Raw genomic sequence first — 26,236 nt, 5'->3', positions numbered from 1 at the left:
ATTTATGGCGCTGAGGACTGGACCATGTCAAAGAAAGATGAAAGCTTCTTAGGATGCTTCGAGAGAAAAATTCTTCGGGTGATTTTTGGTCCCGTACGCATAGATGGAGAATGGAGGAAAAGATATAACGACGAACTGTACGGGCTGTACAGCGACACTGGCCTAGTTAGCAGAATTAAAGTCCAACGGCTTAGCCCGAAATGTCTTCGAATCTAACCCTGAGGGAGCGCAGTAGAGGAAGACCGCGACTCAGGTGGCGCACCCAGGTGGGAGAGGACCTCAATCAACTTAGCGTGCGAAACTGGAGACAGCTAGCTAGGAACCGAGCTGGCTGGAGACGCTTGTTGGTTGAGGCCCAGGTCCGCCCCGGAATGTAGCGCCACCTTAAGTAAAGTAAGTAAGCGCTTGTCAAATTAAGTTGAATTATTTAAAACAGTTATGTGTCAAAACTCAAACTAAAAAGTTGAGCAAATGGGCGACAGAATGGTTTGTGCATGTGCGCGGAATCTTATATAAATTTATAGTGCTAAGTTTAGAAACCAAACAGTTTCGAAACTAAAATTTGCATGTGCGCGCCTAGACTAACAGCAGAAAGTCTTGCAAAATTTAATAAGCCAAATGAGTTTATATCGGCGCTCGTAAAAGTCGTTTCTGACTTTGATATTACGTTTTTCAACAAAAGTAAACAATCATTAATTTCAGACAGAAAATAAATTGAAACCCAGTCATACACGAGTGAGTCAATTAGATCCAAGCCATTTGGAAACGGCAGAGACATATTTTTATATGGAAAGATATGTTTGTGCGTAGTATATTCAAATATTAGTTAATATACAAAAATAAAAAAAAACTATGAACATATCCTATTATTGTTTAATCATATTATGTGGGCCTTTATAATGATTAAATCTCTTTACTGGTGCTCCTGCAACTTACTTAAGCCTCTTGGATAGTATTGAACGTAGAGCATTTAAATTGATAGATGATAATATCATCATAAGTTCATTTACTTCACTTGAACATCGTCGTAAGGTCTCTTGTCTGACCCTTTTTAACCGTTATTTTAACGGCTTATGCTCTAGGGAAATCGCCAGTTGCATTTCTCCCCTTTAACAGTTCAACCGTAATACTCGCGATTCTAGGAATGCTCATCAGTTTACTCTCGATCCTTACCTTACCACGCTCTGTCTTTCCTAGTCATTGCAATATTCAGGAATTCAAAACGAATGTACACGGACATCTACTTTTAAACCCTCTCTCCTTTTCCTAGTGCTCACACTGCGCCTCTGCGTAATAAGGGTAGTGTGTTTATTATAAAAATAAAATAATTTGGCAGTTTCAATACATCTTTATGATGAACTTAATATTTTTGAATGTTATTTGTAAATATACATTTAAAAGTTAATCGTTTAAAATTGCTTTTTACTAATTACTTATACTAAATTAATCTTTTTATTTTAGTTTTATGTTTGTTTACTTTTTTCTTCGAGTCAATCACCGGTTTGACATTTCTTCTCGGCAAATAATTTCCGCATTTATGTATACAATGTGAACATACATACGTAACAAATTTCATTTATTTTTTCTACAAATGCAAGTGCTGCCTAAATATTGCATGAGATAAAATCAGGCGTCTGCAAGGCTGCCACCATGACCGCACTAAAAATGAAAAATGAAGTTTAATGTGTCTATTTGATGGATAAGTCAAAATGAGAAATTGAAAATTCTTCTTCAGTACGTTTTCAAAAAAATATTTAAAACTAATTCAAAATTTATTTACATCTATAATTATTTTTCGTCAAATTATATTTTTATAAAATAAATAAAATCAAAAGACCAGGCCATACAAATCAGGTTTTTAAAATTCATCAAAATTACCGCGTATAAGTAAATTTAGCACAGGCGGACCATTCAAGAAAAGCACCCTCAAGAACGTTCAAAATAAGAAAATCAAAAAATTAAATCTGCACAAAAAACTTTATTTCGTATGCATATTTATGCATGTTTAAAAGTGTTTCTCTTTTGCCCTGGCTTTGATTTAGTTTTGGATCTGGCTAGCGATCGTTGTGGAATCCAGTTCAGAATACAGCACTATTTAAAAACTAAGTAAAAAGCGGGAACAAGTCACCAATAATCCTTTAAAATATGGAAAAAGGTATGTAGATAATTTTAAAATTGTTTAATTACATAAATTAAGTTATTGACATAAATTAAGTTATTGTAATGAGCTTATGTAAAGTTAAATTTGTTTTTGAATTCAAAATTGAATTAACCAGTCTGCCGATGTTGACGAAAACAACAGGGTCGCCGCGGGTAGTGAGTCTCGTTAGCTATAAATACGGTTAAAGAAATTATATCAAAATTTTAGATACACTGATAAAATGATTTTCAAATTATTATAATTTAAAACTTATCATCTCTGCGTTACGCGGTTCTTTTCACAATGCAGTGTATAGAAATCTATGTGGGTATACAATGTAGTTAAGGGGTGGTATAATTTGATTCATAACTTGATACTGATAATAGAGAACCCTGAGGAGTTCCATTTTAAACTTCGGCGGTATTTGTGTCCAACTACTTCTAGTTATTGCTATAACACATCTTGTCTTTTCTAAGTTGCTTGGAATGCAGCGATGTAATTTGTTCTCTTTAAGTTGTCAAATAATTGGTTTTCAAGTAGGTGGATCAGTGGACTCTCCACTCCCATATTCGCCTTGCCAAATTCTTTGAGAGAACAGGTACCAAATAGATCTTTGGAATGAGATAAAAAATATTCCCTTTTCAAGAAAAAAGTGATACAATTCTCAATTTGATTCAATTTTATCGTTTTTATAATTCTGAGAATACAAAATTTAAAATTTATTCCTGAAAACTGCGACTTCATTGCAGCAAAATTTTAATAGATATGATTCCAAGGCTATGTTCTTGAAATAATATTCTCAAAACAGTATATTCATAGCTTAGCTGTGTAATCGTATTAAAGCTGCTCGTGTAGCTTAGTTTTTATATCTCAGTGTTTATTGTCTTTCTGTACAGACGTGACTACTCTAAGAATTTCTCTTCTCACCCTACCTCGAGCCACCTTTTATAAAACACTTCATTTAATCCTTTGGAGATATAACAATGTATGAGGAATTGATTCTTTTGTTTACCTTACTATACGCGTTATAGTTAAACAAAGAGCACATGTCATGATCAGAAATTATTAAGAAGAATGTAGTAATGGTTAGTGCATAGAACTGTCAAGTCCAAGGTCTTGCGCTCAATACCTTGACGAATTGACAAATTTTTCATTCCTGACATTACTCGCGCTCAACAATGGCTAAGGGTTGTAAGTCGCTAGGCCCAGGTTGTCTAGGAGCTGCTGCGCCTTCTAACTTATTTATTTTTTTATTTAGATGGATACTTAAAAAATACGTTAGTCACTTAACGTAATTAAATAATATAATATATAATAATATGTAGTTAAAATATTTTAATATCTTAGGAGTTACAGGGGAAATTAAAAATAACTTCTGAGAAAATAAATTCAAGCGCTGTCGCACCAACAACTCGATTGTGGTTAGGTGACTTCCGACGGGACTTGTTTGATGCAGGCACCATGCCTGCGTAGCTTTAATAGGCGAAAACTTGGCACGCGGTGACAGTAAACATCTTTTATCTTCACACTAATATTCAAATCAAAAAAGATGCTGAAATGCGACCCACACTGCTAACTTCCCATCCAGAAAATATTAGTATTTATAATAACAGTTTGTTCTTCTAATTCTTGATTCGAAAACCATTTCTTATCAGGTTTTGCTGTTGTAGTTGGCTTTCGTGGTTTGTTAAAAAGTTGTTAATTGTATTTATCTAAAAAATAAATAAAAGTTACAAGTTTTTGTTTCCGAGGCATTTTATTTGAAAGCTTAATTTTACCAATATTACATAGTAGGATTGCTTAAAAGTTTTAATTTATTATATACAAAAATTACAGATATTATTTTTCTAAGACCGTTATCTTAAGTTAACAACAAAATTTAATACATATTCAAATCATTTTGAAGTTAATCCCTTCATTTATTCAAGAGATATCGAGAATCAAATATCAATTTTTACCAATTTTGTGTTAATTGATTTTTTTTTTTCAAATACGTCACATTATACAACATTAAAGTTAATTGAAGTTGCTAACGTCAATTTAACTAAAGTTTCTAGCGTCATTCGTTCGTTAGATATTTTTGGTCAACCAAAATTTGCACTTTTTTAAAATTGCTATAGTAAAAACAACATCCACTCAATTTTTTTTAAAGTCCTTTCTGCACCTTTCTGTCTCTTTATCTGAAAAACGAAAATTATTTGAAGTTGATGTCAAATTGATTTATTCAGTTAAAATTACAATTAGTATATAATATTTATGTACATATGTATATTTATACAAATTTTAGTAGTTCAGTTCGTTATTTAAAATCATATAATATAAAATTACACATTACAAAAGTACATATTAATCTCAACTCTCAACTTTATGCGGGGTTCTTTGAAAATGACTTCGGAGTTCGAATCGAAACCTAGTTTCTCCATTTAAAGTTTTCAAGTTTCTAGGCAGAAGATTCCACAGAAGAAAAGCGTAAACACAAAATTGTTGTTCAGAGGTACGAAAGGAATAATGAGGGTGCATAAGCATTAAGGATCTGCTTGAGGAACTGAATTGAATCCTATTATATAAACTAGAAGGTTGTTGCGTGTTTATTATGTTACAGAGTAGGAGTAAAGTCCTGTACCGCATGAGATGATCGAAGGAAAAATTGTAAATTTGGCGTGAAAATTCCGACATACGATCAAAACGACGTAGACCAAAAATGTAGCGAGCTATGTTATTAAAGGCGACATTCAATTTTCTTCTACTGTTGGCATCGCAGTTGCTAAAAACTTCGCAACCATAAGTTAATATTGGGATCACAATCGTTTTGGCAATCATCATCCGAGTGTTCAAGGGCGTAAAATGTTGTGACGACCATAACATTCTAAGAACCCCATAATCCTTACCCACCGCCACATTGATATGGCTGTCCTAAGTAAGTCTCCTGTTAAACAACATGCCTAGATTTCGCGCATTCGATGTAAATTCAGTTGGTATACCATTCAAGCAGATGCTTGGAAAATACTCCGGATTAATTGCTGATTTATTGATGATAACACATTTTGACTTGGTAGGATTTAAGAAAAGACCATTATTCTGAGACCAGTTTGATATTTTTTCGAGATCTTGGTTGATAGTATAGTAGAACCTTTGGTTCGACAATTGCGTCTGGACAAGTCAGTTTCGTTTTAAACGTAAATTTAAAATCGTGATAATTAAACCAGAAATTTGTTTTTTCATGTAGCTTTCATAGATTTTGCTTCCGTTTAAGAACTGCCAGCAATGGTAGTTATAAGTAAATAAGTCGATGGAATGTAATGCGTTTTTGTGTTAATTAAGCAAATGCGTCTAATCTGACGTAATCGTCATGTTATGTCTTATTATGTATATTATTCGAGAGAATAAAATTATGTTTTTTTTTCAATATTTTAAAAATAATGGGCTTTCTACGTTTTGCTCACTTTTTAAAACATTTTTTTTTCACGTTTTAAATTGAACAAAAACTGTCCACACTTTATTTATCGAAATAAAATTTAAAAAAAAAATGTATAAACCTATTTGGTTTTTGATTTTACTAGTACACAAAGCTCACGGAAAAAAGCCAATATGCGAAAACTTTTTTCAAGTGAAGGTTTAAAATGCAGTTTTCTTATCTTGGAACGAGATATTTAAGGCTAAATTACTACATTTTATATTGTTAACACATAACTTTCAAAACTTAGATGCTATTGGTATTTAAAGATCATGCCCATTAAAAAGGCTATGACACTTATCTATCTCAAACTCATCGACTATAAGACATAATTTCAAATGAATATTAAATTACTAAGATGTCGATTTTTCTAGTGATCAATGTGATTTCAAATAATTGTATTCAATTGTTCGCTGGTATTTCTTTTGAAAAAATGTTTTTTAATGTTTTTATGAGTGAAGTTGAAAAGATTTTTGTGCGCAATGACTATCGATTGGGAAGTTTTAAATATAACTTGCACTTATGCCGCAGCAGGGGACATATAACAAATATATATAATAATATAATAATTTCTGTACGCGCTTCTATACGTATTTTTTTATGCAAGTGCCCGAAACGAGTAATCGCTACCTGGAAAATAACAAAATTGGGAAAGTACTTCTCTTTCGGTTGGATTTAAAACCGTAAGAGGCTTAGTAGGTTCTGAAGGTAAACTTCTTGTAAGTGTAGTCTGAACTATATATGTTCGCTGTAATAATAATTAAAAATGGTTTACTGCTATGATTAGTAACATTTTATGGAAACATAATCAAGCCTACAATCGATATCGATCTTAAGATTTAAAAGAAAGTTACTGCTGCTTTTTGTGTTAAAAATCAAATCTCTGAATACAAAAAATATACTCCAACCGCATTAAGTTTGGCTTTAAGTAGGTAGACACCAGTTGTGGAAAGATGCTGGTGTAGGTGCATGTTACAGTCGCCAAGAACAAGGTTCTTCAACCTAATCTTAGTGCTAGATTTTTAATTTCATTTATCCACACACTGAATATTACACTTTGTTTGATATTTAACCATATTGGCAAAGTAGAATCCAAATGATCACGAATGGTTCTCATAGCCTCGTTTTGTAAAACTTGCAGTTGATTTATGTGCTCATTACAACCTAAACATATAATTATGAAATGAATTGGAAGTGTAGTTTGATACTTATTGTATTACAAATATTAACGGCAAATTAGTCCTGAATTTACTAGATTTCACTTACTATTATGAATATTGTCCGACAAATAAAATGCCGGAATGATCTAGTATAATACTAATATTTTAATTTTTGACATTCTTTGAATGGTTTTCGATATTTTTCTCAGGACGATTTGATTAAATTTAAAAACTAAGAAAGTTAAAAACAAAACAAAATTATTTTAAATAAAAAGCCAACATACAACTGGACAAATTTTTGTAAGGATATTTTTTCAAAGATTGAATGTAAGTAATAAATACAAAATTTCGGAAAATCAATTATATATTAATATTGAATTTCCGAATGGTACCTATGGATGATTGTAAGAGCGGAGGATTGGGCGCATTCATAAAGCTAGTGACTCCGAAGTCAAAATTCAACTGGCTTTGTGAATGAAAATTACACTACAAAGCTGTCAATCTAGTTTATTAAAAATGGAAGTATACCAAATTCGAAACATTTGTTTTCTGCGAACTTTTAATAACCTTTTTGTTTTTTTATTCAATAAAATCTAATGCAAGACAGAGTATTAGTGATCTATTTTAGTATTTAAATACCAAACGATTAATTTAATTTTAAGTTTGTGGGTCCTTCTGAGCAGCTGATTGTGAAACGTCAAAATCAGTGTCAACTAACTTTGTAGCCGATATTCTTACACTACGTCAGATGGGAAATTTTAACTAATTTTGTAGTTGGAGGTGGCCAATCAGAATGCCTTCACTACGTAGTGACTACATTAGTAGATGCACCTACTGTCATGCTAGTGCTCTTAGGTTCAATTCCTGCTAAAGTTTTTTTTTTCACGGGTATTGCCTTACGCGTTAAGCACACAAATTGTAGTTTCCTTGCATTCCTGACATTACTCGCGCACAGGAATGGTTGAGAGTTGTAAGTCACTGACCGCTGGTTCCCTATGGACAGTTACGTGACCTTAATAACTTAATTTTATAAACATTCCAAAAGTAATGTTTCAAACTAAACTAATTGTCTGAACCTTTGAAATACTTTTTTCGAGTTCCTATATCAAGAAGTAGCAAATATATCGACTTAAAATAAATTTTGTATTGTAGAAATAATAATCATTTAAGAAAATCGAAAAAAATGATAATAATAAAAAATAAAAAGCATTTGGTTGACTCCAATGAGAGAGGTCCCAAATAATTTTGATCCTGTTAGCATTTCAAAATTGTCTTCTGAACCATTTTTTGTTTCTTATTAACAGATGACTAAAAAAATAATAAATTCAAATTAAAACAGACAAAATAAATCTTTCTCAAGTGACCTTCACTTGTGATCTCTACATATAAAGTAAATAAATAGTTATGCAGAAAAATAGATAATTAATTTCGAACGAAGTTAATGTGTTTGCAATATCAATATACATAAATGCTCCATTTTTAGTTTCATTAAAATAAACGTTCTTGTCATCTACATACATACAAAGAAGCTTGCGGTTTTTGAAGAAAAGAAGATATATATATAAAAAACTTACCATTGAAAGGAAATGCTTTGTTCTTTGTGATTTGGCTCTTTGTACACAATTTCACGCTTCATTTTCCATATTTTTTGTTTGTTATAAGTAGAGGTAGCTACGCAAACACATAAGATGAAAGCAGTACAAAATTGTTATGTTTCTAAATGCGAATTACAGGAAGTGCAGCAATACAGATATGAAGCTGTCTTCTTCCTTATGGAAGCACTCTTTTACACAATCATTTTTTTTTTCATAATTTCACATGAAAATCAGTTAATAATGAAAATTTATATCTACAATTATATTAAAATGATCAATGAAGTGTCAATCAATTTCAAAGATTTAAATTCAACTTCAACTGCAACGAAACAACGAGCTTGCTATAAAAACTTTCCATTATGTAGCGTAGATTGAAAGTGGATAGCTTGATTGTTATATTTTCAAACTAACTATCCATTTCTTTTGCAACTATCTAAAAATGCTACGATATTTTTGAAGTATTGATTTCTTGTTACTTTATATTCTTTGTTTTGTCAGTTTCTATCTGTTCTGTTTCATTTTTAAAACTTCTATCGCTGAGATAGGAATTTTATTAGCATGTTTTGCGATTGTTTTGTTACTTCAACAATTTTAAAGTATGTTTTAGCACCACTAAGTTATAAGTGTAAATGAGTTGATGGCTGTTATTAGTATTTTGATTTATAACGTTGGAAATCACTAGACTTGTATTGATTTCGTAGGTGCTGTTTTTGATGTTTCAATATAAGGCCGAAGCGTTAAGTTTAGTTCTTCGATTTACATGTAATTGCATACTTATTCTAAATTGTTACACAGGTCTTCAATAATTTTTGTTTGAAGCTATATTTTACATACAGTAAATTAATTTAGCAGTGATACATTTTCCATCCAATGTGTTTTCAAAGTTATGAATATGAATTAAACGAAAAATAATAAATAATAATAATATTTTTTCATTTATATAAATTAAACAAAAAATAATTCTTGTTTCTCTTTGAAAATTTGTTCACCTTATTCAAGTTGCTTTCAAATTGTTTTTTCGTAAATACACATCAAGAATGTTTTTCAATAACCGGGCGTTCATGAGTATACAGCTTTAGTTTTGTTGTTCTCCTATTGACCACCTGGTGGTGTTACTCTGTAACATGTCTCGCATGCTACTTACATTTATTTCATTGGAATTCAGAATTCAGAAACAATTCACTGACAGATGTCGTTCTAAATTTGACATAAAAATTCATTTCGATTTATTTTTCGTTTTGCAGTTTGTGGGGTTAGTTTTACGCAATTTTTGATCTATCTTTGTGGGAGAGGCCGAAGGAGCAAAATAAATTGTGAAATCCTTCAAATTGTATGTGAACATATTGTAGAAATCCAATAAAAAACCATATAATTATGTCGGGCTACGTAGGATTGCGTGCAGTTACTGCATTTGGACAAGCTTTGGTCAGACGAAACATCATCAATAAATTGGTTTTCAGTAGCAGGAATTTCACATGTGATTTCTGTCGTGTTGTTCCTTCGATTTCAACGGAGTGTTCAGGACCCTTATTTAATCAATCGTTTCGTAAATTTGCATCAGAAAAAAAGGTCTTCGAGCGTTCTAAGCCCCATTGCAACGTAGGTACAATTGGACATGTTGATCATGGCAAAACAACACTTACCGCAGCCATAACCAAAGTTCTATCTGACCGAAAATTAGCTGAGAGCAAAAAATATAATGAAATTGACAATGCTCCGGAAGAGAAGGCTCGTGGTATTACTATCAATGTGGCCCACGTTGAATATCAAACTGAAACCCGTCATTACGGTCACACAGATTGCCCTGGGCACGCTGATTACATAAAGAATATGATTACTGGAACAGCTCAAATGGACGGAGCTATCTTGGTTGTGGCAGCTACCGATGGTGCTATGCCCCAGACACGAGAACATTTGTTGTTAGCTAAGCAGATTGGTATCAGCCACATTGTAGTTTTCATAAATAAGGTTGACGCAGCAGATCAAGAAATGGTTGACTTGGTAGAGATGGAAATTCGCGAACTAATGACAGAAATGGGTTACGACGGGGACAATGTTCCTGTGGTGAAGGGTTCTGCATTGTGTGCATTGGATGACAAGAGTCCAGAAATCGGCTCAGAAGCAATTTTACAATTACTGAAGGAGGTGGACACTTTCATTCCTACACCAGTTCGTGAATTAGACAAACCGTTTTTGTTGCCTGTGGAGAATGTTTACAGTATTCCCGGTCGTGGAACTGTCGTAACTGGACGCCTGGAGCGTGGGGTGGTAAAAAAGGGAAACGAATGTGAATTCGTTGGCTACAACAAAGTTATTAAGTCTACAGTCACTGGTGTTGAGATGTTCCATCAGATTCTGGATGAAGCTCAAGCAGGAGATCAATTGGGAGCTCTTGTTCGTGGTCTGAAGCGTGATGATATAAAGCGTGGAATGGTAATGTGCAAACCGGGATCTGTGAAGGCTCTAGATCAAATCGAAGCGCAGGTTTACATATTGAACAAGGATGAAGGTGGTCGAACAAAACCATTTATGAGCTTCATACAACTTCAGATGTTCTCGCGAACTTGGGATTGCGCTGTACAAGTGCAAATACCTGATAAAGAAATGGTAATGCCTGGTGAAGATACCAAATTGATTCTAAGACTCATTCGTCCAATGGTTTTGGAGCAAGGCCAACGGTTTACATTACGTGATGGAAATTTGACTCTAGGAACTGGTGTTGTAACTAAGGTTTTACCTATTCTTTCTCCAACCGAACGAATGGAATTAACTGAAGGAAAGAAAGCACGCGAAAAGAAGCAAGCTGTCAAAAAATAGGAGGCTTAAAGTTTAGAATAGATATTATTTTGTATTTTTAGTTCTTATTTGCATATGTTATTTCGATAAAAAAGGTTCATTGAAACTATAATAAATTTAAATAAAATACTTAGTTTTGTATTTCAATGGTTGATGAAAAATATTACTTGACACTAGAACTCTCAATATATTTTAGTTATACTCAAAAGAATTAAAGTGCTAATAAATACCTTCTTAACGGGTGAAATCCCGATAGGAATAGCAAGGGAATTTTGCTCAAAGTGAGATCATAGAATTAGGTGAAAAGAGTTCAATAATTATGACCATTGGAAATGCAGGAAACGCACAAATCATTCTTATTATATGAAAAATTAATTCTCTAGTTAGGGACATGTATAAACACCACACTATTCATAAACTTCAGCTGCTACCGTAGCGTATAATGTGTTTGTACATATTTTACAAACATTTCAAGAAAAACATTATTGAAGTTATATCTAAATGCATTTTCAAAAACAAAACATTATAAAATTGCATTCATTGCCCAATAAAAGAAATTCGTCTTCAAAATTATAGACTTGCTATCCGATTTGATCTGTATACTCTAATTATTTTTTTATTTTATTTTGAAAATTTGGTTTTGCTAAAAATATTCAGCCTTATAACAGGCCCCGTCGAAATAGATTCGTAGTATGAACCCCGAAAAAAAGTATCATTGTTCCCGTCGTACTAAAAAATTTGCTACGAAAGTTTTACTATTGTTTTAATGTGAAGGCTGTATGAAATGTTTCAAGAAAAACCTGAAATTGCCTAGGCCCACCCTCTAAGGTGGAGAAAGGTAAATTGAATAGATTAGTCCAACCTTTTTTATAATTAGATTGGAAAGCATACATCAAGAGAACAACACTTTGTCATCAAGCTCCAAGGGGCTAAAAGCATCCCTTAAAATTTTGCGTGTTCGTCGTCTTCGTATATTTTCTTCATATAGTGCATAGATTGCAACGACAATATTATCCATTTTTAAAGACAAAAACAACTTATCGAAAGATGAAAAATTAACTTTTATTTATTTTTCTTATTTTCACGCAAATCGAATGATTTTGACACTCCGAAATTAGTATTTCTGTGTGGAAAAGCTTTTTTGTTTTCGTTCGGGGCCTAAAATGTATTCGTATTCGTAGCGGGACTCTGTGATAGGGGTGATTTTGTTAAAAATATAGTACATACTGTTAAGTTCGCATAAAGTGACTTCAATTTTAGCGACGAAATTTACACTAAGAAGATAAGTACCAAATTTCTTAAATCTTCCAGTTGTAACGACTTGGACCATAATGACCGAAATCAAAACAACAAAAGATTTTTCCTAGATTAGTCAATTTTTCTGTGAAGGTTTATTTAAGTGCATCAAAAGATTTGTTTATTTTATTAGGAGCTGTCGGCATAGTGGCCAACGCTTGGGATCGTGTTAGCAGCATCACGATTATTAACAGTCTCAAGCATTCTATCTTGTAGACTTTAAACAACTCTGGAGATGAAAAACTGTTTGTAAAGCAGTTACGGTCCGTGGAAAATACATTAAATGAGCACTGTAATGAGTACCCGTGGCATGATGGTTAGTGCGTTGGACTGTCATGCAAGGGGTCTTGGGTTCAATCCCTGCCTGTGCCACGTTAATTTAAAAAAAAAATAATTTTCGCGGGTACTGCCTCTTGCGAGGAATTGACAAATCCTTCAAGAGTAATTCTTGTCATGAAAAAGTGCATTCTCAAACTAGCCGTTCGGATTCGGCCTAAAATTGTAGGTCTCTTCCATTCCTGACAACAGTACTCGCACACAGGAATGGTTGAGAGTTGTAAGTCACTAGGCCCTGGTCCACAACGGACTGTTGCGCCACCCCATTTGATTTTTGAGCACTGTAATGATTATGAAGTTATTGTTTACGAAACAAACACTTTAATAGTTGAGGTGTTAAATGCGATCCATATTGTTAAGAATGTTTGTTTTTTTCTCGAAAAAAACAAACCAGAATTTTTAAATAATGTAATTGAAACATGAAGGAAATTATAGGTTTTTTACCTTAAAGCAAATTCATAATTTAGTTGTAGAAATTGGATTAATTTTATTTAAATAAAATGAAATAAAAATATGTCCCTTTAACAAAACGGATATTTTTAAAAATTGTCTCGTTCCGATTTAGCGACATCTGTTTATAGAGTCGCAGAAAAGTAGCCGTTACAACCAAATTCTTCTGCACTGCAGAGTTGGACAGTTTATAACATTAATCGATGGGATACAAATGCAAAAGAAAATTATTTCGTTGCTGTTGTTCCACATACCCAATTTCATCATTACAACCGAAGGTTTTGTGCAATATTTTACTAAACACAGGCATTGAACTTGTACCATAAAGCTGGAACATAAAGTGGCTCCACGTCTAATGGGAAGCATGAAATATAAATTTTCGCAAATTCTAATCGGCACATAAAATACATTTTTTTTTTTCAAATTTCCAGAAAGAAATGTTCTGTTACATAAAATATGTGTTCATTAGGAAACTATGTATATAAGTCTTTCATTAATATTTTTTTGTTACTTATGATTGGCTTTTTATAGTCTAAATGCCATTTCGGTCCTGACCTCGAAGAACTCTTCTTTTGGTTTTTGTTATAAGAGGGGGTTTCGTGGAGTAAGAAGCTTCTCATCTTTTAATTATGATACGGACTGTGGAAAGGCTTTGCACAATTTTTAGTACTTCTAGTACTGATTTACTGTTGAAGATAAGATTATTTTATTTAAATATAAGATAATACTACGTTTAATCTCAGATAGATAGGGCATCCGGATAACTTGTTGGTAGTGGCTTACGTGTAAAACAACAGCTGACATAAAACAGGTCGTCCACCGAAAAAGTTATGCAAGGCTGTCGAAGAATTGGCTAATTTATTATTCTAAGATAATAATAATAGAGCAGGATAGTGAAATATAAACTCAATTCACTGTTCATTCTCACCTAACAATCAACTTAGCTTTGCATTTCTTTTCATCCTTTTTAAAGTGTTTTATAGACAACTTTTAAAACATCGAATTTGAAAATTCTGTTCTGATTTCTGACAGCAAAAGTGAGAAAGAGGAATGGGCATTTTTGTATGGGCCGTGGTCCCGAGAACAATAAAACAAGCTTCCTCTGATGACGCTCAGGTACCAAGTTCTATGCTGGCTTAAGGTCCAAAACGGGCTATGTTGCATTAAGGTTAGTGTAAGAGGGTAGCTAGCTATTCAAGGACTTTTTGCCAATTTTTTAAGTATAGGTTAAAAAAAAAAGACTTATCTCCACGAAATAATACTCATCTCAATGATTTAAAGCCATAAAGAGACATAACAAAGCTTTGTAGGTAGGGCCTACTAATCAAAAATAAAATAATTATACAGACCTTTAAATCAGCATGTTCTTGATATACGCTGCAAACCCTGTTCGTGATATTGATAGATCATCTTGGTGGTGTCTTCCGTGGTACAGGCCTCGCCAACACATCACACAGTTACGATTTTGCTGTTCCAGTCAATCCATTGTATTAGCAGATATCAACGTTTTAAGTGGGTAACAGAGCAGTGAAACGTCGTGAAGAGCACAATATGGATGAGGGACTGAGTGAACAGATTACTATGCATCCAAGGGGTGTTTTGTCTTATGTTTAGGGCGTACTAGATCGTAACCAAAGCACTCTATGTATACATAATACATATGTATACATACATAAAATATATAAAGTGTCTTTGATCCTTTGTATGAAAAAGTCAAGCAATTGCCCAATTAGATGTGTATAGTTGGAAGGCTTAGCCCTACATCATTTTTTTTGTATCAAGTAGCTTTAATAAACTGAAAACACCCAAAATAAATTAACTTTTATACCGATATCCAATCAAAGCGAGTGACATCATGGCTGGCGAATAATTCTGATGAAAAACGAGTTTAAATAGAACCGAGAAAATTCTGGAAGAAATAAAAAACGTGTAAATGCTTTGATATTCAGAAACAAAATGAAATATACATACATTTATTTTCATAATAAAAATAAATTACAAACAACAGAGAACAAGTAAGTATTCTATGAACAGTGTTTGAGCTAGAATTATACCCAAGTATTCATTTATTATTATCAGCTAAAAGTTTTTTGCCAGCTATTTCAATTTAGCTATCCCACTAAAAAATATGTTTTAACTTTTGGCAAAGCTAGTAAATTACTAAGCCAAGCTAGATAATTGTGCAAATAAGTTTTTTAGATTTAGTAAACTAAAGAAAGATTTGCCTAAAATTTTTCGAAGTTCTTTGAGATGCACGTTTACAAATTGGTAGATATCCGAAAATTTTGTTGATTGGGTTTAAGGACAGAAATTGTTATGGTTGTCTTTCAATATTGCGGTATTTTATCTACTTAAATCAAGGAATTATTATATGAATAATTAAATAGGTAAGTAGAACCCTTCCTGGGGGCTTTCCTTTTAATTTGCTGAGGCGGGATTCTAGCTTTACTAGCAAGACAATGTTTTCATGATAATCACTTGCAGTTCAAACAATGCTAACATTTTTGTTATGAACATCTATACACATATTTCTTGGTTCATTGAATTGAAAACAATTATATTAAAATATACTCTTTTAGATAGTTGATAAATTCTATATAAAATGTTATTTTGGTCGTAATTTTGTTTAAGAACATCATTAAAAGAATTCAAGGGTAAAGATATAAATATTTTAGAGCTGATTTTACTTGTAAAATTTGTACTAATACTACTTGTTGAAACTAAAATAATTTAAATACATTTTTTTTTCCTCAACAGATGAAGTGGACCTTAAAAATAATGAAATAAGTTTAGAAGATATCTTAAAGTCAGATGAAGATGATGCTGGTGACAGCAAAGATAACATGACAGAAGAAGATTTTGAAAACGAACTAGAAATTGAAGATCAACCAGAAGAAGACGATGAAATTGAAGAAGAACATGATGATAACACAAATGGTTTTGAGGAAGATTATAATTATGACGAAGAAATCGGAAGTAAGGAAGAAGAAAAGAAAATACAGACAAAACGACAACTAAATGAGAAATGCATTTTGCAAAATCCGCAAACTAAAACTATAACCATTGTTCGCAAAGATATCAAAAAATCCGCCGCGTCTTCATCGACATACAGAAACTATGGAACACAACCTACCATCTTGAACAATATGATGCAAAATAAGGTTTTAGGATCTTCATCAGGTTTTATAAGGATTGCTCCGAGATCAACTACAGTCACCAATACTTCATCTTCATCATCATCAATGACAACCGTTGCCAAAAATGCAAATGGCAAAATAATATACTTACAGAGACCGGGAGGTAAAACTGTCCCTGTTCGTGTTCCAACCACTATAACAACAAATACTCCCACATCCAATCCATCAAAGCAGACACTTGCAATTCATGTTATGCGCAATGCGGAGGGTAATTTTGTTCCCTACAAATCAGGTAAGGATGTCAATGTCCCAAACGCCATGCCGGGGAACAATAAACTAACTGCAAGTCCTGGAGGCGGAAAAGTACTCGTGAAAGCTCCAATAAAAGCTCTTCCTAACTCTACTACGCAGTCGGGATCAAGAGCAATGGGTTCAACTGTTATATCGTCCGTTGAATCAAAACCAAAAGTAAGACAAGTTGTAACAACAAGACAAATTATGGCGAATCCAAATAATGGAGGTGGCAAGGTATTGGTTCAAGGTACGTCTGGAAATGCTCGTCAAGTCATGGTATCAGGGAATATGATAAAATTGTCACCAAACACTTCGAGTGGGCAATTACAAACTGTTCAGATACCTGGAAAACCCGGTTTTCAGTACGTTCGGGTATTGAATAGCTCGCAGAGCGGAATGTCTCAGCATAAAATTTCCTCATCTGATTCTTCGACTACGCACAAGTACACAGTAGTAAACCAGGCTAACAAGCAATCAATAGTTGTTAAATCTCCATTAACTGACAAGGATAGGGTTAGTTTTAGACTTAAAATGTATAATTCAAAATATTATTATATTTTATTTAATTTGTTTAGCAAATAAAAATGACAACAGTTCCGACTTATCGTAAAATAAATGATGTAATAGTACGAACAAATGAAGGTGGAACACAGAATTTGGTAAGAACTCAGAAGATTTCCCAAATCAATTCGCAAATTGGGAGATTTTGCGGCACATCGAATACAAAGATCCAGATTAAACCTGATGCATCCCAAAATAAATGCTTTGTTGTATCGAAATCATCTTTGATTCGCAATTCAGTAACTAGTCAAAATCTGAAATTAATGCAACAACGTCAATCGATAATTGACTCCCGTACAGATACAGCATCCTCAGCCGTATCTAGGTCCAATATTTCACCTCCACCGGCAAAAAAACTTTATAGCATCCTTCGACCAACAAACGCTGAGTCACAACAATTTAAATCTGAAGTAAAGGCAGAACCCTTGCCTTCAAAGCAAAAGGCTGAGCCTTTTATTTCAAAATATGGTAAACCAACTACCACTGTTTCATCTAATATTGCTGTTGGCAAAACAACACCTAGGTTATCGCTGACAGGAACATCCCCACCACCATCTGACGACTCTAGCAACGTGACTATTAGGCGAAAACATTGTAACTGCACTAAATCACAGTGTTTGAAATTGTATTGTGATTGCTTTGCTAATGGAGAATTCTGTCAAGACTGCAACTGTAAGGATTGTTTGAACAATTTGGAAAATGAAGACGAACGACAAAAGGCTATACGAATTTGCCTAGAAAGAAATCCAAATTCTTTTAAGTAAGTAATGAATAACTATCAATTTAAAGTTATCGACTCATAAAGTACAGGACCTCAATAATATTAAAATAAAAACATTAAACATCATACAAAACGGATTACTTTTGGCATTTCGAGGTTTTGAATTATACCATACCTGGAAATCCTTAATAGTGGTTCTGATTTGTTTATGAAATTTTTTAAAGCTTATACACTCCTGTACTGTAAACTTCGATATAATATAATAATATAAAATAATTTATTAAATTAAAAAATCATTAAGACATTCAGTGGACTTTGGTGTAATATGTGGTAGAATATTTTAGTGAGGTAGAAAAAATGATTCTATACAATTTTTATTAAGTATTTAGTGATTTGGTTGAAAAATATTATTGTTTTAACGAGTTTAATGCCTAAATTGCCTTCTTTTTTGTCAAAACAATTAAGATAACTTGGCAACCGTTTGAGCTACTTTTGTCATAAACAATGGAAGCGTTTTCTCAGTTAAGACTTTTGGCAAAACCCGTGCTATTTACGACTTTTCAAAAAACGTTGTGATACGAGTTTGTGAAGTAATCCGTCGCGATAAACCATTTAGAATGTGTTTTGGAAAACAATCGAATCTATACCGGACGACTATTTGCATTTAAGTGTGCCTTTTATTTTTTTATTGATTCTCTTCAGTTAATGAGTAGACTCGAATTTTCCTTTCTAATCCCTATCTGTTCAATTGGAATAGTACAATTAATTATTACAATTTCGTTGATTGATTAACAAGCATAATAGCAAGGCAGTTAAAATCCGTTGAACAATTTTGATGATTTAAGCTTAATCAATAAATAATGCTTTGTGATATTCTTTTTGTAATAGTGACTGCGCTATGAAGTTTTTTTTTTTAAATTAAAATCTACCGTTCAAACTTGTTTTGAAATAATAGAAGATTTAAATATAAATATTTGTTCATAGTATGCTGTTTTTCGTTTGAATTTTTTTCATTAAGATTTATTTATTAAATCATAGATGGCTGGTATATGAGAACTCGAACAGAAAAATAAGGGAACAAAAGTTTTAAAATAAATATTTTATTCTAGACCAAAAATAACAGCTGCTGCCAACGAAAGTGACCAAAGGTTACACAACAAAGGTTGTAATTGCAAAAGATCAGGTTGCTTGAAAAACTACTGCGAATGCTACGAAGCAAAAATACCATGTTCATCTAATTGCAAATGTGTTGGTAAGTTGCATTGTGTTATTAGTTTTTACGTAAATCATTTTTATTTTTTTAGGATGTAGAAATGTAGATGACCATCCAGACCTTGACATGGATACAAAAAAATGTCCAATTTCCACAAATATTTCAAGCAATAGAGGAAAAAGAACATATGAAATGATAACACCTAAACTTCAGAGTACATCGGTACTTACACCGGCTGTGACAGCATCAATGGTTGCGTCTAGCGGCGCATCAGTAGAGAAACAACCTTGTAATTTCATCACTCAGGAAGTTGTAGATGCAACCATACAATGTTTAATAGCTCAGGCAGATGAGTGCGAAAAAGGTGAACTTACACCATATCAAACCGAAAAAATGGTCATGGAGGAATTGGGAAGGTGTCTTGTGGAAATAATTGACTTTTCGATTCGTAATACCGATTAAATCTTACACAATTCCCAAAAAGGTCGAACTAAAGTTAGTGTGTTAATAGATAATATACATATATAAATATATATATATTTATATATATATAGTACGTATAACAGTTATTAATGTTAGTTAAACAAAATTAACTTTGCAATTTATATTAGTGTATAAAGCTTTCAATATTTAGTTAGTTTTAAATCAAAATAATGGATGTTTAGCTCCAATTTTACTTTATAGTGTTCGTGTTTTTATTTTAATTAACCTAGACATTCTTTTCAAAAGAAATAACAAATATGATTGAAGTAACAGTACGATTATTAAACTGTTTCTATGTAAGATAAATTGTAATGTTGCGAGGATTTAACATTTATTAAAGAACTAAGTTAGAAAATAATATTAAAGTCTAACTGTGTTTCATTTTAAGAAAATCTGATTTTCACTTACTATTTTATACAAGTGCAAGAGCTCTCGCATAGTTTTGGTTCGAAAGTAGAGGTACCTATAATCAAAACTTACTTACTGAAAAGTTTAGGTGCAGACTTAAGCTACTAGCAGACGTTATATAGTACCCGTGGCGTGTGGTTACTGCGTAGGACCTGTCTTGTCACCTAATTTATTTATTTAATAACTATTGCATATAAAAACCGCACATATTTGGGGTTCTGACGTCATGTGAACCACTTTACGCAAATTTGCATTTAACGGTGTTCAGACGATGTGCGCAATCTGCCGCAAAAGCTGCACATTTGTGGACATAGGAGTGGCTTCGGCATCGCCAGGCAAAAGGATGATTCTGCGCGAAGAAGGCGATATTGAATGGCACATTACACATTAGGTACACATATGGCATATGCCCACGTACAATTTAAAAATTTGCGATTTGCAAGCAATTTTGATTGTTGTTTTTTGTTATTTATAAAAACGAAAATAAATATCCAAGTTTAAAAATACTATGTTTAATATTTCAGCATTTATTATTGTCTACAGTGAACAACAAATGTAGACCATCAGTCAACGTTGATCAGTTCCGTAAAAACCACATTGGTTGCATTCACAAAGCCAGTGGCTACGTAGTCAAGGGATTCTGATTGGCTAAATCCAACTACAAAAGTAGTTGAAATTTCCCCTCCGACGTAGTGTAAAAATTTCGGGTACAAAGTTAGTGCACACTATTTTTGAAGTTTCACAATCAGTTTCTCTGTAAGGACACAAGAATTCAAAATGGAATCAATCTTTCGGTATTTAAATACAAATATGAATCAATTATTTTATATCTTCTTCAGAAGAGGCGAGAGGAACACCGTCATCTCAGAGGGAGGAAGAAAGAGCATGAGAAGCGTGCGGTCGAAGATATTAAGAGGTTTAAAAGCAGGAATGAAGTTCGAAAGTTTTATGAACAGGTGAAACGAAATTTACAAGTACATAAACCTAGAACCGAAGACTGCAAGGACGAAAGTGGAAACATCATAGTAGAACCGAATCGAACTCCACTGTCAGGCCGAATGATCCATTGAACATAGACGACGAAAGCCAACTATCCCGTCCTCCCGACTTACAACACTTACGTCTCGGTCAAAACGTCACCATTGACAGACGTAACTTTGAGGTAGTTAAGGACTTCGTCTACCTAGGCTCCGCTGTAAACGCAGAAAATAACACCAGGGCTGAGATCAAACGAAGAATAACTCTTGCTAAGCACTGTTTCTTGGGTTAAAAAAAACAATTGAGTGGAAATGTCCTTTCTCCAAAGGCTAAAATGTCGCTATATAAGACCCTTATCATTCCGGTCCTGCTATACGGTGCAGAAACATGGACTATGACAAAAGCGGATGAAAGCACCTTGGGTCGTTTTGAGAAAAAAGTTCTTGTGATCTACGGTCCCGTAAGCATCGAAGGGAAGTGGAGGAGAAGATGGAACGCGAGCTGTACGGGCTGTACAGCGATGTAGACTTAGCCAGAAGGGTAAAAGCCTAAAGACCACGAATCAAGTGGCGCGCACAAGTGGAAAGTGACCTCAGCCAACTTGGAGTGCGCAACTGGAGACATCTAGCTAGGGACCGAGCTAGATGGAGAATTTTGTTGGGTGAGGCCCTAGTTCACATAGGACTGTAGCGCCACCTTAAGTAAGTAAGTAAGTAACTCTAAAGTGGAGTTTTTAAGGAGGAGATTTCGAAAGCAGTCATCTGGGAGGTTTTTTTGTGGCAGAGGCAGGTGAATCGTTTACAAACGAGATTTTTCTTCTTTTTTTTAGGAAGTATACATAGGTAAACACTTAATAATAAATCTAAAGTTATAATTAAGAACTTTTGGGTCCCAGACGTTTGAAGCTACGGCCCAAACAAGGAGACGGTGCATAATCTGACAAAAACACCTCCGAAAATATATTATTTGAATTAAACGATAGTGCAATCATTTTTTATATGCGAAGAAACCTAACTCAAAAATCCATAATTAATTTTATAATGTGTAAAGAAAACTTTAAATAAAATTGATTGAGTGATGATATGATTTTCGTTTATGCAATTAGAATTAGTCTGGAAATTCTAGCAAAAATATAACCGGATCCTCTAAATAATCAATTCATGAAATTTTATTATTGGAAAGGACGCACTATGGTATCCTAAGCAATACTTCAAAAGTCCACCAGAATCCACTGTTTTGACCTTTGGAAAAATGTTATTTTAAAGGTTGATAGTGGAAGGTGTAGATACAACAAACTGAAATATTGACTCTAACACAATCTACATGATTTCAGGGTAGTTGTTATGGCCTAACCTAATAAATTTCAAACCAAAGAAATTGAACCAACCCTTTAAAAGTTATAGCCCTTTTTATAAAATATTTTTTTACGAACAACAGGAAACATATTATGGAGGCGGCATTTAAGAGATGTATTATTTCCGGTCAAAGGGTGCTTTTTATGGAGAGAGTACGCGCAGCATTATTGCCATAACATTTTCCAATGACTTGATAGAAACATAAAATTCGCTTAAAATGATTTCAAATCCCTTTTATTTTAACAAGTGAACAAAATAGAGTTTCATCTTTTTCGTTTTTTTTTCTTTTGTGTTTTCAAATGTATTTTGTTTGAATGAATTTGATTGAATGATTTGGATGATTTGAATAGTTTTGAACCCAATTTAGTGTCCTTCCTTATCTATAAAATATATGGTTTTAATATTTGACATTTGTGGAGTTCTGAAAAAAAAACAGTCATCGTTTAAATTTTCGGCGCCACTTTTTGAAATCACTTTTTGACATCTCATTGACCAATTAAACAATGAATTTTTATTTGAAAACTCACGTAGTTGTGTGGTTTAAACGTTTGAGATAAATTTGAAATAGTATGTGACAAGTCAAAAATCCGCATTACATTGTCGGTTGAATCAGGACTTGGCATTTCACTTTGGTTGGACATTTCAAAGCTTTATTATGTTCTATAGTATGACCTGGTACATACAGATATACTTTATAGAAATTAAGTATACAAAAGTAGACTGTCAGCATTGGGTATCAGGGCTAACGGCGAATTCCAATCACCACAATATTTTTCACTGCTACATATATAATCTGGGTCTTCGTTTCATCTTTATTCAAAAAATTTGATGATATACCCATGATCTTGAAGAATCTTAAAGAATTACTATTTTAATTTTTTTTTTGGGTGATCGCCATGTCAATGTTTCTTCGTTTTACAATCATCTGTGCCTTCAATTTTGAATGCTTCTACCATTTTATTGTTCTCTTGAACTGAAAGTTCGTTTTCGAAAAACGCAAGTGAAACTGGAAATATTTTTCAGCGCAAGAACAGCAATTTTTTTGTCTAGTCTATACATTGATTATGTTTTTTCATTCAACTGGAAGCTGAACTTTATTACTCTATGATTTATTTATTTTCCGCACAACTTCATTTAAATCTTTCTGTAAAAGGGTTCCTTGTTAATTTGGAAAAGAAAAAACTAATATTTCTTTATAATACAAATCAAAAATCGTGGTGGACTTGTAGCTTGCATGAGGAGTGTTTTGTAGACAGTAATTTTGTTGGTATTTTTTGTACTATGAACTTAAAGTAGAGGTTTGCGTAGTATAGTTCTGAATTTGAAGTTCATGACACTTGAAAAATTAACTAGTTGCCTTGGTCAAAATGTATGTAAGTTCCAAGAATGAAGTTGACTGCAAACAAAGTCGCCTGCCAATGTCACGACCATAGTTGCTTTTCTGTCAATCAATTTATGTAGAGACATCAAGACTGAAAGCTAATAGACTGTTAGTAATGTTTTTTTTCGAGCTCGAGGCAGTTGCATCTTTGTGAATTTTGATTGGGAGTCAGGTGAAGTTTCACCTCCCCTTTGGGGCAGGCGATGACGAAAGAAATTATAATCAAGACGATTAGCTCTTTTCTGTTAAAGGCGGGACCTCTTTGTTTTCACTTTTCTACATTTTTCAAGGCGTTCTTTTTTCTCTTTTATTTTTATACATTTGTTTTATATTTCTTCTGCCCATTTACCCAATTAAAAATTGCCATCCATTTCGCTGCACTACTAATAAAAACTTTTCTTTTTCTTCTAAAGTCATAATATATGTATAATGCATCACGATAACAAATATCGAAATGCAAAATGCTCCGAAGATAATTAGAAAGTCGAAAAATGAGGACCACCCATGATACATGGATTAAATTAAAAGAAAAAAGTTTGTGTGGCTCTTTACTAAGTTAATTTCGTGCTTTAAAATATTTTAAATTACAAAAAAAAAGAATCTTAGGTGTACGTACCGTACAGTACCTGAAACAATAAAATGCTTAAGAACATCTCAACCTTTCGTTTAAACCAAACACAAAGTTATTGTCAAAGAACATTCAAAGTTCTTTCATCGTTAAAGTAGGATATCCTGTCAGGCGTTATTTGAAATAATGGCACAAAAAGTTTAACCTTAATAAGAGTATTTTACAACGTTCTTTGAATAGACAAGACATAGGTATGTAGGAGATAACCTCCACGTTATGTTAAAAGAACCAAAGCTATTTTCTTTGCTATAAAGAAGTCTTGCGCTTTGGCAGGGTGGCAAAACTATTTTTTTTATTTTCCGAAACCGTCGACAATTTGCATATAAAATAACGTATTATACTAGAATGGTGCAGAAAATTGTATAATTATAGTTTTAGAAGTTTTTATAAAATATTAAATAAAACATCATCTTAAATAAAACAAATATTGTGTAATTCTTTTAAACAGTTTTATTACACGAAACTATTATTTAAGTTTCGCAATATTTTAAAAACACTTTGCAAAAAATATGTAGAGTAAAAAAGGCATTTTAACATATTAAAGCTACAATTAAAGCAGATACAATTTTATTATTGTTTATGAACTAATAAAGAAGTTAAGGAAAAATCATGAGAAAAATGCAAGCAGAAGCTATACAGATACGAGTATACTTTTTATATCTACTCTATTATATATTGAAATTGCAAGGGAAACTCAAATTTTGTATATTTTTTTGTTGAGTGCATTTTTCTACTGTCAATCGAAATGATTTTGAAGCAATTTTAAACATTCATGGCGCGAAAACTTAGTCAGTAGTAAAATTAAATATGATGAATTGTTTTTTTTTTGTTCATAAAAACAAATTAAATTTGTATTTGATTAGCGGAAAACTTTTTAAAAATTGGTGCAGTTATATTTAATGTATTTTTTTTTCAGTATTTAAAGTGAGACTAAAACTTTAAAATTGTATCGTTTTTTTATGGTTAAATTATATATAATAATTGTTAAATTTGTATATTTATTTCAAAATAATTGCCTTAATTGTGTTCCACCAACAGGAACTCGCTATCTGATAATTTGCCTTAATACGCTTTATAAGATCTTCTAGGGATGTTATAGATTCGCTGTAAACGCATTGTTCTACGCAGAAAATATGTTTTATAAAAAAAAGGAAAAACATACATTTGAAAACAGCGAAGAGCAAGAAATGAACAAAAATGTACATCTTCAAATTGTGACGTTTCTCTATGAAATCGCTCACTGCATTGTATGTTGGGTTTGATAACATACATATATGTATGTATGTATATATTCATCATATATTTGTCTAGCTTTAAGATACGTTTAAGATTGAATTAATAAAAATGAATTAAAAAAAAGTACGTTGGACTATCATGCCAGAGGTCTTGGCCACCTAAAGTTTTTATTCACGGGAACTGCCTCTTGCGAGGAATTGACAAATTTTGTCATGAAATGTGCATTCTCAAATTAACCTCTCGGAATAGGCACATAAACTGTAGGCCCCCTCCATCCCTGCAATTACTTGCATACAAGAATGGTTGAGAGTTGTAAGTCACTAGGCCCTGGTTCTCTACGGACTGTTGCGCCACCTAATTTATTTATTTCATTTCAGTGTTATAGTGCATCATTTTTATCTTACTTACTTACTTAAGGTGGCGCTACAGTCCTGTGTGAACTAGAACCCAACAAACTTCTCCATAAACTCCGTCCCTAGCTAGATGTCTCCAGTTTCGGGCTTCAAGTTGGGTGAGGTCACTTTCCACTTGTGCGCGTAACCTGATCCGTGTTCTTCCTTTACTGCGCTGTCCTGTGGGTGTGAAATGTGGATTCGAAATCATTTCTCATCATT

At 32.9% G+C, this 26,236-nt stretch overlaps 2 protein-coding genes and 1 long non-coding RNA gene across 4 annotated transcripts; 2 read left to right on the top strand and 1 right to left on the bottom strand.

Moving 5' to 3' along the window:
• The first annotated feature begins 1,707 nt into the window (after nucleotides 1–1,707).
• On the top strand, nucleotides 1,708–19,994 carry LOC129949059 (protein lin-54 homolog). The gene is made up of 6 exons (XM_056060267.1): nucleotides 1,708–1,734; nucleotides 2,043–2,155; nucleotides 15,985–17,171; nucleotides 17,234–17,979; nucleotides 19,050–19,192; nucleotides 19,245–19,994. Exons 2-6 carry the CDS (start codon nucleotides 2,146–2,148, stop codon nucleotides 19,613–19,615), a joined length of 2,457 nt encoding a protein of 818 aa, XP_055916242.1. The 5' UTR covers nucleotides 1,708–1,734; nucleotides 2,043–2,145; the 3' UTR covers nucleotides 19,616–19,994.
• Nucleotides 4,036–24,648, bottom strand: LOC129949061 (uncharacterized). Of its 2 annotated transcripts, XR_008781999.1 has the most exons (3): nucleotides 24,375–24,648; nucleotides 14,577–15,136; nucleotides 4,036–4,320 (listed from the first exon to the last, which is right to left on the bottom strand). It is a non-coding gene; the product is annotated as an uncharacterized LOC129949061 (long non-coding RNA). The 2 variants fall into 2 exon arrangements; XR_008781998.1 differs by lacking the exon at nucleotides 24,375–24,648 and having other exon boundaries at nucleotides 14,577–15,968.
• Nucleotides 9,562–11,278, top strand: LOC129949060 (elongation factor Tu, mitochondrial). The gene has a single exon (XM_056060268.1). It carries the CDS (start codon nucleotides 9,724–9,726, stop codon nucleotides 11,164–11,166), a length of 1,443 nt encoding a protein of 480 aa, XP_055916243.1. The 5' UTR covers nucleotides 9,562–9,723; the 3' UTR covers nucleotides 11,167–11,278.
• Nucleotides 24,649–26,236: the final 1,588 nt, after the last annotated feature.

This window comes from Eupeodes corollae, chromosome 3, assembly GCF_945859685.1.
Source record: "Eupeodes corollae chromosome 3, idEupCoro1.1, whole genome shotgun sequence".
Taxonomy (NCBI): Eukaryota; Metazoa; Arthropoda; class Insecta; order Diptera; family Syrphidae; genus Eupeodes; species Eupeodes corollae.
The sequence above is the reverse complement of the archived record's forward strand: the minus strand, read 5'-3'. Positions and strand labels throughout refer to the sequence as shown.

Excerpts from the sequence above, each read along its gene's own strand:
- LOC129949059 (XM_056060267.1), top strand. Across the intron at positions 17,980-19,049 it reads AGAAATCCAAATTCTTTTAA|ACCAAAAATAACAGCTGCTG; the intron begins GTAAGTAATGAA and ends ATTTTATTCTAG. Across the intron at positions 19,193-19,244 it reads ATCTAATTGCAAATGTGTTG|GATGTAGAAATGTAGATGAC; the intron begins GTAAGTTGCATT and ends TTATTTTTTTAG.
- LOC129949060 (XM_056060268.1), top strand. The coding sequence starts at position 9,724 with ATGTCGGGCTACGTAGGATTGCGTGCAGTTACTGCATTTGGACAAGCT.